Source organism: Barbus barbus (genome assembly GCF_936440315.1).
Source record: "Barbus barbus genome assembly, chromosome: 21".
Lineage (NCBI taxonomy): Eukaryota > Metazoa > Chordata > Actinopteri > Cypriniformes > Cyprinidae > Barbus > Barbus barbus.
The window spans coordinates 26,154,049-26,169,281 of NC_136749.1; the positions used below are offsets into that span (position 1 = coordinate 26,154,049).

General features: G+C 34.7%; 2 protein-coding genes across 3 annotated transcripts; both read right to left on the reverse strand.

Annotated features, from left to right (window-relative positions):
• Nucleotides 1–350: 350 nt before the first annotated feature.
• Nucleotides 351–11,104, reverse strand: fxyd3 (FXYD domain containing ion transport regulator 3). Of its 2 annotated transcripts, none has more exons than XM_079444652.1 (8): nt 10,952–11,104; nt 4,681–4,731; nt 4,396–4,431; nt 4,244–4,267; nt 4,053–4,127; nt 3,231–3,267; nt 3,102–3,145; nt 351–1,029 (listed from the first exon to the last, which is right to left on the reverse strand). In XM_079444652.1, exons 2-8 carry the CDS (start codon nt 4,712–4,714, stop codon nt 1,010–1,012), a joined length of 270 nt encoding a protein of 89 aa, XP_079300778.1. In that variant the 5' UTR covers nt 4,715–4,731; nt 10,952–11,104; the 3' UTR covers nt 351–1,009. The 2 variants fall into 2 exon arrangements, with proteins under 2 accessions (XP_079300778.1, XP_079300777.1); XM_079444651.1 differs by lacking the exon at nt 351–1,029 and adding an exon at nt 1,320–2,012 and having other exon boundaries at nt 3,035–3,145; nt 10,952–11,090.
• Nucleotides 11,105–12,091: 987 nt separating this feature from the next.
• fxyd11 (FXYD domain containing ion transport regulator 11) lies at nt 12,092–15,233 on the reverse strand (the record flags this gene model as incomplete). Its single annotated transcript, XM_079444653.1, has 5 exons — nt 15,165–15,233; nt 13,117–13,161; nt 12,625–12,657; nt 12,220–12,315; nt 12,092–12,120 (listed from the first exon to the last, which is right to left on the reverse strand). The coding sequence occupies exons 2-5, from the start codon at nt 13,148–13,150 to the stop codon at nt 12,092–12,094; spliced, it is 192 nt and encodes a 63-aa protein (XP_079300779.1). The 5' UTR covers nt 13,151–13,161; nt 15,165–15,233.

Sequence of the window (15,233 nt, forward strand, 5' to 3'; positions counted from 1 at the left end):
ACATTGCAATCAGGACTGACAATTGTATTCTGATAACAGTTCCTGTGTAATGCCTAAAAATATCAGTGAGTAGAGGGCGCTGTTGAGTCAATTTTGAACTTTGTAGCTGTTTTTTTCCCATCATTCTCCCAGTTACATTTAATTTTTTCACTGTGTTATCTAGCTTCACCTGAATAGCTTCTTAAAAACATTTGACATGCATGAAAAGGATGTGAAACGTAACAAGTAAGAGGCTATAGCTACATTGTCTAATGCTTGCCTTAATCATGCAAAATCCAAACAAATCTCGTGCTCATCTAAAGGCTTTGAGAAACAGCAGGGTATCAGTCAGCTGGAGACAGAGAACAGAAAACATTGTTGCAGGTGTTTTTTAGTGTCTTTTAGTTTATTTTAGTGTACATTTGACTGATACTGACAATTTTCACATGACCGATAAAAATAAACTCTTAATACTACTAGCATGTCTGTGATGAATAGGCTGGAAATGAAAATAAATCAAGCACATGACAATATCGCAATGTAAATATGATAGCGTGATCTTTTCATGTCTTTTTTTAACTAGTTACTCAACACCAAAGCAAGTCTGAACATTAAACTACTTCACACAGAATGCAACAGTGTAATATTGTATGGATTCACTAGAGCTTACAGTAACATTTGGTTACAGGTTTCCATATGAGACTGATTCAGTACACTGCCATTGAAAGCCTTCCCTTGCATACCTACATCCAACATAATTTAATACATTTACTGACAGGATAAAAAGCCATTTACATTCAGATTTTTGGTAATCGATTTATATTAAATGATATTGAAATGACACATCTGGCATAAAAAATGGTATATGGATTTTCAGCTTCCTCCTCTGGAGAAGACAGGCAGTGAAAACACAGAAAACCTTCGTATCAGGTTCCTCGTCTTAAAAGAGAAATGGTTCCTCTGTTAAACCAGCACATGGGATAAAGGCGGACCGTCTCCTCTGATTGGTTCAGGTCAGGTCGACAGGTATTTAGCATTCACTGGCCCTTGCTGAAAAACAAAGTAATATCCTATTTAAAAATATATAACAGATTTTACATTCATGATATGAAACACAATAATTTATCAAGTGGGGTCATATTTTGTATTTTTCATTTGACTTAAAAAAAAATCTTTAAATTAATATAAATAATTTATATTAAATCTTGTCTTTATTATCATATTTATATATTTTTGCACTTTTGTATTATATTTTATAATTATTATTATATATAAATGTAAATGTATTTATAAATAAAATGATTTTATTAAAATTTTTAATATAATATTTTTTCACTTTTGCTTTAAATATATGATCTTTATAGGTGAATAAAACTGAATTTAAAAAATCATTTAAATTATTTTTTTTTCCCCTTAATATCCACTTATTAAATTTGTATTAGTTATTTTTAGATCACAATGTCCTTATTCCTAATTTAATTGGTCTGTGCTAAGTTATCTGTATGAAATCAGAAAGTTGCAGAACTACAAAAGATATATTTCTAGCAGCTTAATTAAAATAAAATTCAATGGAAAATTTCAAGGTCTGAAAGTTACAGCATGTGTCCATTGCACAATGAACTCTTTAATCTCAAAAGATCAAGGACAATTTGACACCCCTTTGAATAATTTAAACCCCAGTTACAAAAAAATGCAAATTCTAATTCCTTTATTCTTCACTATAAACAATGAGATACTGAATATATAATAAAATATTTACATAGCACATCTTTGTATCCTGTTTCTCCAACCCTACCCTCAGGGATCATGAGTGTAAATACACCCAAGGGAGAAAGTATGACTCATCCTGGAAACCATGTGAGTGGTGCTGTGGAGACGGGCCATACGGGCCCACCACTGAGCACAGACCCACTGTATCCCACTGCATCACGGGGCACTGGCACAGCAATAATTAGCAGATGGATTCCACACGGCCATCAGACCACACAGGGTTACAGTGACGTGTTTTATAAGGGTCTTTTTTTATATACCAGCTAGGGATGTAACGATTACCGGTTTGACGATAAATCATGATAAAATTCCCCGCGGTTAGTATTACCGTTTCATATTTTAATTATCATTAAAACCGTATTCGATTACCGTGATTTAAACAACTCGCGATAAATAAATACTGTCCGGCATAAAGCAGAGTTTTCAGTAACAGTCTCACGTGCGCACAGCAGCACAGTAGTTTCGTTCTGAGTGAAAATAGGGCGGAAAAGCTGGGAGGTTTTAAAAGAGTGCTAAGGGAATTATACAAATTAATATATCAATGAATTAATTATATGAATGTACCTCTGAAGGTTCAGACTGTCTTCAGAAACGATTTGATGGCATTTTGTTCTCATCTTTGCTCCATGTAATACCTAAAGGAAGTGTTCGCGGAGTTCACAGGAATCAGCTGTAATTCAGCTTTTCCGTATAAAGCGCCACCTGCTGCCAGAGAGTGGATTTACAGACACTTATTTACATTCAGTCTGTGTGCAGTTTCTGTCTGGCCAAAAAATTGACCAAATTTGCATGACCTGCTGTAAATTTTAACCGGTTGATGAAAAACAAACTTATGTACATTTAAACAATTCAGATAAGCTATATAGAATTATTTATGGAGCAGATAAAATACATATAATCATTTATTAATTATCATTTTAATTTAACCCTTTTCTTTAAAGGCTGAAATGTGTGGTCTACCTTTATGTTAAACTTTTTCAAAGCTTTATTTGAACATTTACATTATTTATTTGAACATGCTATTAAACTGGTGTCAGTCAAGTTGTCATTTAAAATCCAGACCTCATTGGTAATGTTATTGTTTTAGTGATTATGCAAACAAAAAGTCATTTTATTTGCTGTTTGTTGATTTTTAAGTATGAAACTTGGTGAAGTGATTTATGTTTCGGTACTTTTTGAACATCTCCAGCACATTTTAACAATATCGTGATAATACTGATAACCGTGATAATTTTGGTCACTATAATCGTGATGAGAAATTTTCATACCGTTACATCCCTAATACCAGCACTGTCTTCATGTTACTGGGTTATTTTTTTGTAAACTGCACAGGTAGATGAAGGCGGTCAAACCTGTGTCGTTGAGCATCGCTTGAGCGTTACTTCCTGTCCTCCTCCTGTCAAAAGAGAGCTGTGCTGTTAGAGCTATACAACTTCTATACTTTTATGTACGTAAAAGTTAAAAATATATACTCTTTATACCTCTTGTCTTGGTTGAACTTGCATCTGCAGTGTCCACCTGTAATAATGGCAAAGGATGTTTTTAAACAGAGAGAATCCAAAATATGTCAAGGTCACATTTAAACTCAAAATGCAAAGGGAAAAACATGAATATAAGCGTATTAGCAAAGGTTATGGCTGTACTGTCTATATAAGCATATCTGAATATTGTCAGTTTGACAGATTATGTACATAAATAATGTGTGCTTTCCACTAATTCGGGATCTGCTGTCAATAGTTCAAAATATGCATTCAAGCCTCCATTAATAATTAAACAATAAAACAAGTTAATACTAAGTGAGTTACGTTTTATTTCAGTGAGTCAATATTAAGTAACTTAGCCTACATTTTAGACACAATATTGAAAGTTAAAATAAATAAAAATTAAGTAGTTCTAAACAAAAGAGAGTAGCAGTGTTTTGTTTTATAATGATCCTGTGAAACCTCACTATTATAGACTGAACTTGATTTCTAACTAAATGAATCACAGTAGTTGAACAAATCAGTTGAGAAAGCTATAATGACTCGCTCACAATACACAAAATACGCTGTCTTGCCGTCACCTATTGGTGGAACTATGTAACAATTTAGTTCATTCATTTTAGTACAAGATATAAAATAAATATATAAATATAAAAATATATAGGCCTATAAACTATGACATAAAAGATATAAACTATATAGATAAAACAATATAGCCTATATCACTACACTTTATATAGTCTCGATATATGTTACTCAGCTTGTGAGAACATAGATAAAATATGAAATTTGTAAAATTCTAAAAGTCAATAACACACTCACTGAAAAGAATAGTGATGCCAATCAGACATAGAACTGCTGCCAAGATCAGACCTCCGACCCGAAGTCTGTGATAATCTGGTGTGAGACAGAATGAGACAGAACAATCAAAGAAAATTTGCAAGATGATCTTGAGAACTCCTTATGATGGATTATGGATGGTAGGCTCAAATTATAAGATGTGTGCAACTAACCAAAAGAGAAGGGGTCATCCTCTGCTGCAAAGTCCAAACCAGAAAAAGCATGAAAAAAATGCATGTAACGTTGAGTAATAATATTTTATCACAAGGATGAAAACAGAAAAAGAAAGAAGAACAGAAAAAAAATGAAATTTGAAATCTCTTACTTGTCTGCTGACCTTCTGCCAACACAAGGGACAAAACTATAAAAGTAATATATTAGCAACATAGTATATTAGTGTGTGTTCATAGGAGTTTGAGTTATTCATTTATAGTTACTTGTGGTACATAAACTTAATGCACCTATAATGCATTTACAGTTCATTAAAGACAACAAGCAATATATATATATATATATATATATATATATATATATATATATATATACATATACATACATACATACACACACATATATATATATACTGTGTATATATTGGTACAAAACTTACGTGTCAAGAAAACTAGTGCCAAAGTCTTCATCATGACAGTGTGGATTTAACCTGCAATACAAAATTAGGTTTGCCATGAAAAAATAATAACATGTACATGGTCTGTGTTAAATCAAAAATGTTTCCTATTTAATATCTTAATGCATGTTGTAGGTCTTATTGTGCATGTTTGATTCTCCAGTCTATCATTAAATCTTAGAAATCTCTTCGAAACTTTTAAGCAATTTTTATATATTTTTTTACCTTGAAATATGAGTTTTAAAACAATTCTGATAATGCAATTACTTCTAAAGAGGCGAAAGGCTTGTTTCTGGGAGCATGTAAGTTTGGTAATCTGGTACCAAAATTGCTTTATGGCAGCAACAAATGCACATGTGCAGTGGCTATCCACTGTAATCACGTACTGTAGGGGGCTCCAAAGTCCCAAAACTACATAGAGTTGCTTTAATCAAAAAGTAATAAATTCTTCCACCTCTCAAACCACTTTCCTTTTTGCTGATGTCACCAAGCCCTTTTATTTTTTTTATTTCTCCAGACAGTGGACTTTATGATCCATTCATTTTCAAAAGTGTAAAATGATGTAAAATAATGTAAAATGGATTGTTAATGTGCGCTTTTTCAAGGAAAATAATACTGTTAGGATCGAAAAGCAGATCATGTATCTGTTGCGTACATAAGAGCTAATTCCCATTATGCTTTGCAATCCACTCTAATCCATTATGCTCTAAATATAACATGAATCCCCTTAATGCCTGAATTATTGTCCTCTGCCAGGTTCACATCATCAAACAATGGGGTAAATCAAATGATCACAAACCCTGCCAATGCATCTGATCTGATTAAATATACTGGAGCAACAAATAGCAGCTCTGAGAACACAAAGCAGACCTGGATCATATTTCAACAAAGGCCTGGAACATCTCAGGAAGCGCATCAAGACGCTAAACCCGTTCATATAAAAGACGACCTTTGAGCACATTCTCAAAGTGCTAGGGGTTTACATGACCTGACAGATGTAGCTAGATGCTGACTTATGTCTACATCGTAATTAAAAGCACACCGTTGAAACATTCTGGAGCACCATTTGAGCTAAGCTGGGATTTTCCATTTAGTCTCTGAGAGACCAGAGGGTATGCTGTGCCCATCCCTACCAGCATGAGATGATGTAACAGTCTCCACCTTCAGCTTCCTACCATGGTGGCAGAGAAGGGGGAAAATAATGGGTTCACCAGAGACATGCTGAGACAAAATAAAGTCCAGTATTTCAGGCCTTTCATCAGAGCAGCCTCGGTCAGCGTGAGCAGTGAACAAGGCAGCGGTTAATATACAGAGAGGTTTAATGAATCCCTGTGTCTGTTTTATAGCCTATTATCATCCCACTGCGCAATGTGACGTCGTAGTGACATCTTTTCCATGTCATTTTGGACGTCCAATTTCCGTCCATTGATGGGGTTGTTTTGTAACGCCAGGCGACGTCTTTTTTCGACGTCTACCGCACATCTAATGTGTATATCACAACTGCCATAGACGTCCAAATGACGTCCAAAAAAAATAAGCCAGATTAGGTCAAATGTTGAACGTCAAAATGACGTCCAAGTTGGGTCATGGTTGGACGTCCAAATAGTGGACCTAGTTTGGACGTCGAATAGATGTCCAGAATTGGTCATGGACCGACGGACCCAATATAGACATGATCTGCACGTCTATCCGACGTCCAATGTTTAGTGGGATGGCCATGAATAATCTAATTTCCTCCTTTCCTGTAAATATGCTCATGCCACATTTTTTCAAGTGTCATGAACATTTTTCATGGATTCAGTTTATTCATATAATAGGCATACTTAATTTGATTAAGCATGGAAGCCTGAGCAGTTTGTTTATGTATATCAAGTAAAATTAGATTCTGCATGCACAACACGAAATTTGCAAACAGGTGCTTGTTTGATGGCGCATCCATGTTTATTAAAGGAGTAGTGCACCAATTCTGTCATAATTTACTCATTCTTCAAATATGGATACGTTTATGCTGTTATTTGTCTGTGTAACACAAATAGAGGATTTTTCAGATTTCATATATACAGTCGTTCAAAACTGTAGGCCTACTTTTATATTAATTTTTTGTTCCTTTTTGTGGCGATGTTTAGAGTCTGCAAGTCTAAATGACGACACGTGACAGTCAATCATTCAATCATTTTCAACCAATTCGTTCAAAAATTCTGATTCGTTCATTTGTTGCTTGGAACTGGTGTGTTACACCAAAGACTATGGTCACACTTGCAGTTGCACAGTTGTTTTCTCGTTCCGAGACAGACAGTTTGGGCCTTTAGTGTTTTTATTATAGTGACTGTTTCTGTAAGTTGCATAACCATCAGTGACCTGACTTCAAGTTACCTTAATTTGGGTATTATTAGCAAGACGGCGACTCATTCTCAACCGAGTCATTCAAAAACAATGATTTTTCTAGCGTAAAAATAAGACATTACTTTTTGGAGCGATAGGCCTATAAAAAACTGAAAGACATCAGTCTATTGTTTTAAAATTATTTTTTCAAGAGATAAAAAAAAAAATCATAGGCTATACACGCTCATAACTTTCTGCAATGTCTATTGCATCCAATAAATTAAATAACAGATACACAGTACTTTATCCAGTACCAAGCAGTGCAAGGATAATTCTGCCAAGAATCTGGCAAGCGAAGCTGTCTGTTTACAACTGTTTGAAACGCTTTTTAAATCATGATACTGTACAAAGATCTGAGAGAAAAGGAGGGAGCGTTGTTTTCGGCTTGGACAGTCTGGACGTTCTGGCACCTCCTGCCAGCCAGAATCACCCAGGGTGCATGGTGATAATAATGAAAGTCTTGTGATAGGGCACAGTCACGTTGGCTTGACAGTGTGTGTGTGTGTGTGTGTGTGTGTGTGAGTCATGAGAAAGAATGAGGAATTGTGTCCTAGTGTTTAACACCACTTCCTCGTCTCACATTACAATCCGACCCTCTCTTTTTCAATGTAATGCCTTGTTTCTTTCTTTACTGTTGCCATAGTTCATTCTACTAACAATACTGTCTCTTAGCCCTTTTTGATCCTCACTTGCAAAATGAAATCCTCACTCAGGAAATGAGAATACTTGTATTGTGCCTGGTTTCAATTTCACATAGTGATTTCCAAACCCCCTAATCCTATTAAATATTTGATTTTGCTCAAGTTGTGAGGTTTGTTGTGCACTGGAAAAAAATTAAATAAAAAATATTGTTTTACTCTGTATTTTTGTCTTGTTGTCTAGAACAAACTTCTAAAACACTCCATAAAATACATCAGGTGAGTTTATTCTTACAACAAGAAAAAAATGTAATTGGGGTAATAAAAATAAATTCAATTCTAAGAGAAAACAAGATTATCTTTCTTACCCCACTGACATATTTATTTTTTCTTGTTTAAAGAAAGCTTATTTACTTGATTTTGATATTTTACTGAAACTACTTAATTTCTTAATTTTCCTACTTGAATAAATATGTCTTTATTTAATCATTTTTAGACAGTTATGGAAAACATGACAAAAATGCGATGAATGAGTTTCTCTTTCTTTTTCTGTTTTTTTTTTGACGTGTGAAAGATGTTTTACTATTTTTAAGTGATATAACTTATGATTTTGTGCATTTGACTTGCTGCAGAAGGTAACCACCTAGCAACCACCCTGAACACCCTAGAGACCTCCTAGCAACTACATGGCAAACTGCTAAACATCATTCAAAACACCTTTGCAACATCCTGGCAACCCTAGCATCACAACGGTGAGTTGAATAAGGTTCAAAACATCTCTGTCTGGATGATAGTTTACTAGCAAACTTATATTAATAAACAGACACTTAATGCCAGTCCTACACTTCTCTCTCCTAATTATAGTTTTTATATTTATGTCATGTCTACTGGTTTCTTGACCAAAGTCAAGTTATTTATAGTTTCGCAATGTATTGAGGCTATATGGCATAGCTAAATGCAGAATGACTTTTGGAGTTCAAGGTTAACTAATGCTAAAAACTTTTCCATCTGCCTCATAAATACTGATGTGAGCAGCAAATTGTGCCTTTGATTGGCTGGAGAGGTGATCAATCTTCATCTTATGGACACGCCTCCTTCTCTGCAGTAATTTGATCAGTCTAGTAATTATTGTGAGCAGCTGCTAGTGTGACGGTCGGTTTTAAAGCCTATTTTTCTGGGATGAGGAGATGAGAGAGTTATGTTAAAGTAGCTGCATATATAAAAATCTATAAAATAGTGGAAAGATTTTCACTCAGTCAAATTAAACTGTAAAAAAAAAAAAAATCATGTACTAAGCGTGATATTATCTATAGTGTGTGTGAGTGGCCAGTGCAGTGTAGTTAAGTCACTTTTATTCTCACCTACTTTTTTTCCAAACACCCCAACTCCATATAAGACAACTTGACACAATCACATGGCACACAAAGGATGCAAGCCATGTACGCAGGAATCCAGACTGCAGCTATATTAGGAACAAAATTCCACCCCTGAGAACAGGCTGTGAACTTTGAAGTATTGTATGATTATACACTCCAGCACAAACACGCTGACAGATGCCCTTTAGTAACACAAGCCCTTTAAAATGGAGTAAAACCATCTAGTTCAGCAGTGTTTTCACAGATTCACTTATCCAGAAAACTCTTCAATATATAAGTAGATTTGCACTGAAGTTTACTTCAGCTCGATATGCTCAGAGTGACGCAGGAAGGAACAACACATTCTGTTGAAATGAATCATCGTTCCACCACAATCCCGCCCTTTCCAGTGCTTAAAGTAGTGCTGTCTTTGTGCTCCCTTCACCTCACAAAAAATCTGTTTCCATGAGCATATCATGGCAATACTTAAATCTTGGCCCAGTACAAATACATTTTAGGCCATTTTTAGTTAAAGACATGGCCATGACCATCTAAATGTAACCCTTTCACATTTCTCTTTTTGTCATGGAAAACTGAAACGCTGGACTCTGATTATAAAAGCTAAGAGGTTAACCAAACAAAACACGCTTTGAGACAGATGTTGGGCCGCCATGGTGCATCTCAAACTTTAAACACCATGTTAGATGTGTTTACTTCATTGAAGAACTGGATTTCATCCATGTTTTATACACAGCCAGCTCATGATTTAGCCTCCAAGATCTACACTCTTAAAAATAAAGCTTCCAAAAATGGGTTTTGCAGCAACGTAATAGAAGAAATATTTTGGGTTCCTCAAAGAACCTTTCAAATAAATTTTTTTTTTTAGTATGAAGAACATTTTATTCATTCTTTTTCCATTATAAAGAACTTTTCAAGCAATTGAAATGTTCCATGGATCTTAATGGTTCTTCATGGAATCGTTTGCCAATAAAGAACCTTTGTTTTTAAGAGTGTACTCGCTAAACTTTGTCAGGAAAGCAAAGAATTCAGGTGTGGTCTTTAAAAGTTGCAGTGATCCAGGACGCAGCTGCTTTCCAGAGTAAAGTCGCATGACATTCCAGTTTCCAAATCACTGGAGTAAAAGCCAACTCATACAGTGAGGTCCAAAAGCCTGAGATCACATTGAAAAGCTGGATTTTTTTATTTAATTTTATTTACTTTTATTTTAAAACCAGCAAATAAATGTAAAATGTTTTTTTTTTCATTTTTTTTTTCAGTTAACCTAAAGTGAAAAAGAAACGCTTAAACTGCGACACTGTGAACTCTTTCAGATGGTCAGAGGTTCTTGCTTTTATTAAAACGCAAGATGTTCTTGCATCATACTGGTGATATGATTATCATATTTTGCATGGAGCTCCAGTGCTACTGTCATTAAAGCAAAAGGTAGAGGAGCCAGTTAGATGAAGTTTAACAGAAGCAGAAGCAGAAGTTAGACTTCTTATATTGTTATACTGACAACATGTAGTTTGTAAAATAAGCTTACTATTAAAATAGTACTAAAATAGAAAATTGCATAATATCAAATTTCTCAAATTTTTGGACACCACTGAGCTACTCAGATAATATCTGATTATTTATCTGTCTTTATATCTTTTTTTATCTAAAGTTTTTATAATAGAAACTTACTAGATACTAATAAGTTATTATTATTAGATATTTGTTAGTACTTTAAATTGTAATGTTAAACAGACTGAACACAAAACACCTTAAAATACCCTAATTATCATATTCTAATATCCAGTTAAATTGACCATCAATCTGCCATAACATATGTTTCACTATATAAACATTAAAATGGTATCAGAACTGATTACTCACCGTTTTCAAGGAGAAAGAAAGTAAAATGTTGAGGTTTGAAACGTGTTTATGAAGGAACCACCCGTAAAGATCTGATCTAGACAGACTGAAACCAACACCCTACACCATCCGCTCAACAGGTTGGCTCAGTCCTATGTGGGTTGAGTTTTGAATGAAGGATTTTTTCTCTGGGAGAGCAACTCTGATAGTTTTTAGTTTGTCATGCACGCTCAGACTGAATTTATTCTGCTGGGGTGTGAGCACAATGATCCAACAAAAGTAGAGGAGTAGAACTCTCTAAGAAAAGTTTGTAAAAATCCATGTTAATGTAAAGGAGTTTTCAGTATTGATTTTTCACAGATGTTTTACTTTAAATGATGCATTGTACTGTGTTTTGTTTTAGGGTTGGAGGAAATGTGCGTAAAGTTACTGGTAATTTTATGCCTGGATTTCAGTGTATGCAACATTAAGAAACAAGTCAAATAAATATATATAAATTACGCACTTTTTAAATTTATTTATTTGTTTATTTAAAATCTTCCCTCTATGTTTCAATAGTGCATTTCAGCAATTTAATGATTGTACTTTGATTCCTACTACAAAAAAAGTAAAAAAATAAATACAAGTTTTACTCTCATCTTGCACAAGGCCAGCCAGTGTTTGAACATCTCTCATCCAAAAAAATAAATTCAGGCATAAAAAATGACAACACATGCAATTTTGCAGGCCCATGACTGACAATCTTTATTAAAGCGCCACTTTGAGAGATTGCTAAAATTTATAGAATAATTCTACAAAATCAAAAATAACAGCAGCTCAGTTTTTTGGGCAGGGATTGTGATTAATGCATAAATTAAATGGTTGAAAATGATTGAAATAATGGAAAATCTACAATAAAATAAAGTACAGGTGAGAAGCTGAACTAGTTAGCCATCAGGAGTTTCTAGATAGAAAACAAAAACAGTTTTCTACTCAGTCAAAATTCCAATGGAAAGTTTCAGCAGATGAAGTCCCCGATCTTTAAATTTTGCTTGCGTCTTCATCTTTCCTATGTCAAAAGAGATGCAGTAATTAGAGCATTTGTCTATATTAATCATAAATAATATTTTGATTTCAAAATGTACATGATTTTATGTGAATATGACGGTGAGAACAGGTGACCTACTTTCTTTTTGGTTTGCACTGCCCCGCTGTGAAGAGAACAATCTGTTACTCTTTCTGCATATAATGTCAAACATAAGGAATTTGTTAGGAAGAAAATGCATGTGTAAAAATGAAGAGCTACTTACAACACAGAACTCCAACCCCTCCGGCTACAAGCAGAGCTGTGAAGATCAAACCCCCGATCCTCAGCGCCTCATAGTCTAAACAGAAGCATTTTAAGACTGCTTAATCTAGCTTAAAATACTTTCAAAATGATATATTATTATACATTTATTTTATACATTTATATATTTATTATAAAAATATGTAATGTTATTATTAGGATCTGCTGAGAATCTGCTTCAGAGTACTTACTGTAAACGAAAGGATCTGAAAAGGCAAAAAAGGAGAAAAGTTAGATTGCTCTTGAAAATAGACAAAAATGATGCCAGAAAATTAATGTTCTTAACACATGAGACTGATAGGCTCAAAAGTTGAATAGCGTTACAGTAGAATAAAAAGAAACAAAGAAAGAAACTCTTTTGCCTTACTTGCTTCAGCTTGACCGAAGAGTGCCAAGAAGACTGTAAATGAAAATAAAGATGCACAAAGAAGAAAATACTTCATGACATTACCAAACTAATACATTTTTTCAAGATATAGAATAAAAATATATATTTTGTTCTGTAAAATAAATAAGCTATTTCAGTTAAAAAACAAAACCTTGATTTCTGTATATCATAAAATATACTGTATATGTATATGTATATATATATTTGTGTGTATATATATGTATATATGTATATTTATATATGTGTGTGTATGTATATATATATATATATATATATATATATATATTGTAATGATAACTTAATTTAGTTTTTAATAATTTACTAAAAAGCTATTATTTTTTCTTCCATTAAATCATTAAGCCCAAGTATACTGTAAATGTGGATAGAAAGTCTTTGAAGGCTTGACCTTCAGGCCCAAGGGCACAGATCTGTCTGTGACCTTTACTGTATACATAAATAGTCATGACTTACCTGTAAGAAGAACTAGTTCTGTGAGCTGGCTCATTTTTATCCCTCCTGATCAAAGACACACACACACACACACACACACACACACACACACACTCAGTCAGACAATATATTTTTGTTTTACAGTACTATTTTACTCACAATTTAACTACAGTTTACTGAAAATGCCTCATGTCACTTGAAACCCAATATAATGACAGTAAATGAGGACTGGTGTTCCAAAATGAATCATAAAAGTGATTCATGTGAAGTTTGTAACCAAGCACTGGTGCAGTCATGAGTTCATAGCAATGTCATACGTAACCATGTTCAATGTTAACAAATCAGTTGATTCTGATCACACACCAGTTTTTGGTTCAGTCTGATTCAGTTCTCTTAAACTCACTAACTGAATCATCTGGTCAGTACACTGAAGTGACATACTGCCAAGTATGGTGGCCCATACTCGGAATTCGTGCTTTGCATTTAACCCATCCAACGTGCACACACACAGCAGTGAACACACACACACCGTGAACACACGCCCGGAGCAGTGGGCAGCCACTTATGCTGCGGCGCCCGGGGAGCAGTTGGGGGTTCGGTGCCTTGCTTCCCCCCACCTACAATCCCTGCTGGCCCGAGACTCGAACCCGCAACCTTTGGATTACGAGTCCGACTCTCTAACCATTAGGCCACGACTTCCCTAGTGGTAGATTATAAGTGAATGATGACTTAAATTTAGGTCTATTTCTTACATAAAGCTTTCATATGACTTAAGAAAACCATCCACAAGTCATACAGGCCACCTTATGATGCTTGTATGCATCATTTTGGAGCTTGGAGCTCCAGTCCCCAATTCAGCTTCATTATATCGAATTCATTATATCATTATAAGCGTCCAGGATTTCTTTAAAAACACCAAAAAATGAAGTCATACAGGTTTGGAACATCATAAGAGCGAGGAAAAGATGACAAAAACTGTTTTGTTCATTTTCCCCCTCAAACATATTAAACAGATTTATTTTGAAATAATTTATACAGTATACATCAGCATAATGTCTGATAATAATGATGGCTAATTGCAGCACGTATAATTAGATGGAATATGTTCCGTTCCCATGTACAGGTCAACAGTGAGACGAGGAATGTTTGTTAAGAAACTCCAGCTGTAAGTGCAGCTGAGAGAAAACAGCACTCGTGTTTTGAAAGTAAACAGAAACCGTGGGTCGACGCAGTCGGGACGCAGCACGTTCCAGGACACTGCTGGTGTACCCTTGAATGCCTGGAGGTGTTTTGGAAAGTTTGCCCTCCCACCTCCTCTGGTTATAGAATTGTCTGGAAATGCTTTGGATTTGTAGTTCAGTGCTTTCTCAATCTCACTGACCACACATGGGCCCTGAAGTCTGGATGCCATTTTTGTTCACTCAATATGAATGAATGTCAGACTGAAAATTCTGACCCTCAAGTTGTTCCAAACCTGTATGAGTTTCTCTCTTCTGTTGAACACAAAATAGATTTTGAATATTGTTAATAACCAAACAGTTGCTGGTGGCCATTGGCTTCCATTGTATTTTTTTCCATAGTCCAGACGTCAGTGGCTCCAGCAACTGTTTGGTTATTAACAGTCTTTTTTAAATATCATCTTTTGTGTTTAACAGAAGAAAGAAACTCATATAGGCTTGGAACAACTTGAGGGTGAGTAAATGGTGACAAAATGTTCATTTTTGCATGAATTATCCTTTTAAACAACGCTTTCTAGGGAATATTGACAGGACTTTCATGTAAAACAGTTCTCGAAAAGTCCACATATCCAAAATGCTATGAGTTTGAGGTCACCTTCATCTATCGACGTGATTCTAAAACAGAATCTTTATCTAATCCCTGTTCATTTTTACTGAAACGAACTCCGAGCTCGGATTATGTATTAAATGAATTAATGAATCAAACATTAATGAAGATTTTCCAAAGATCATGCAAGATAAGTAAATACTATTAAAGGAAGTAGTTCTTCATTGCATCATTCCCATGTCACATTTAGCACAATCCAATATATCAGAAGACCCTGATCTTACCTTAGCAGAGGAACTGGTGGCTCTCTGAGCAGTAGATGTTGGATGTGGCTCCTCAGGTGGGCTGATCTC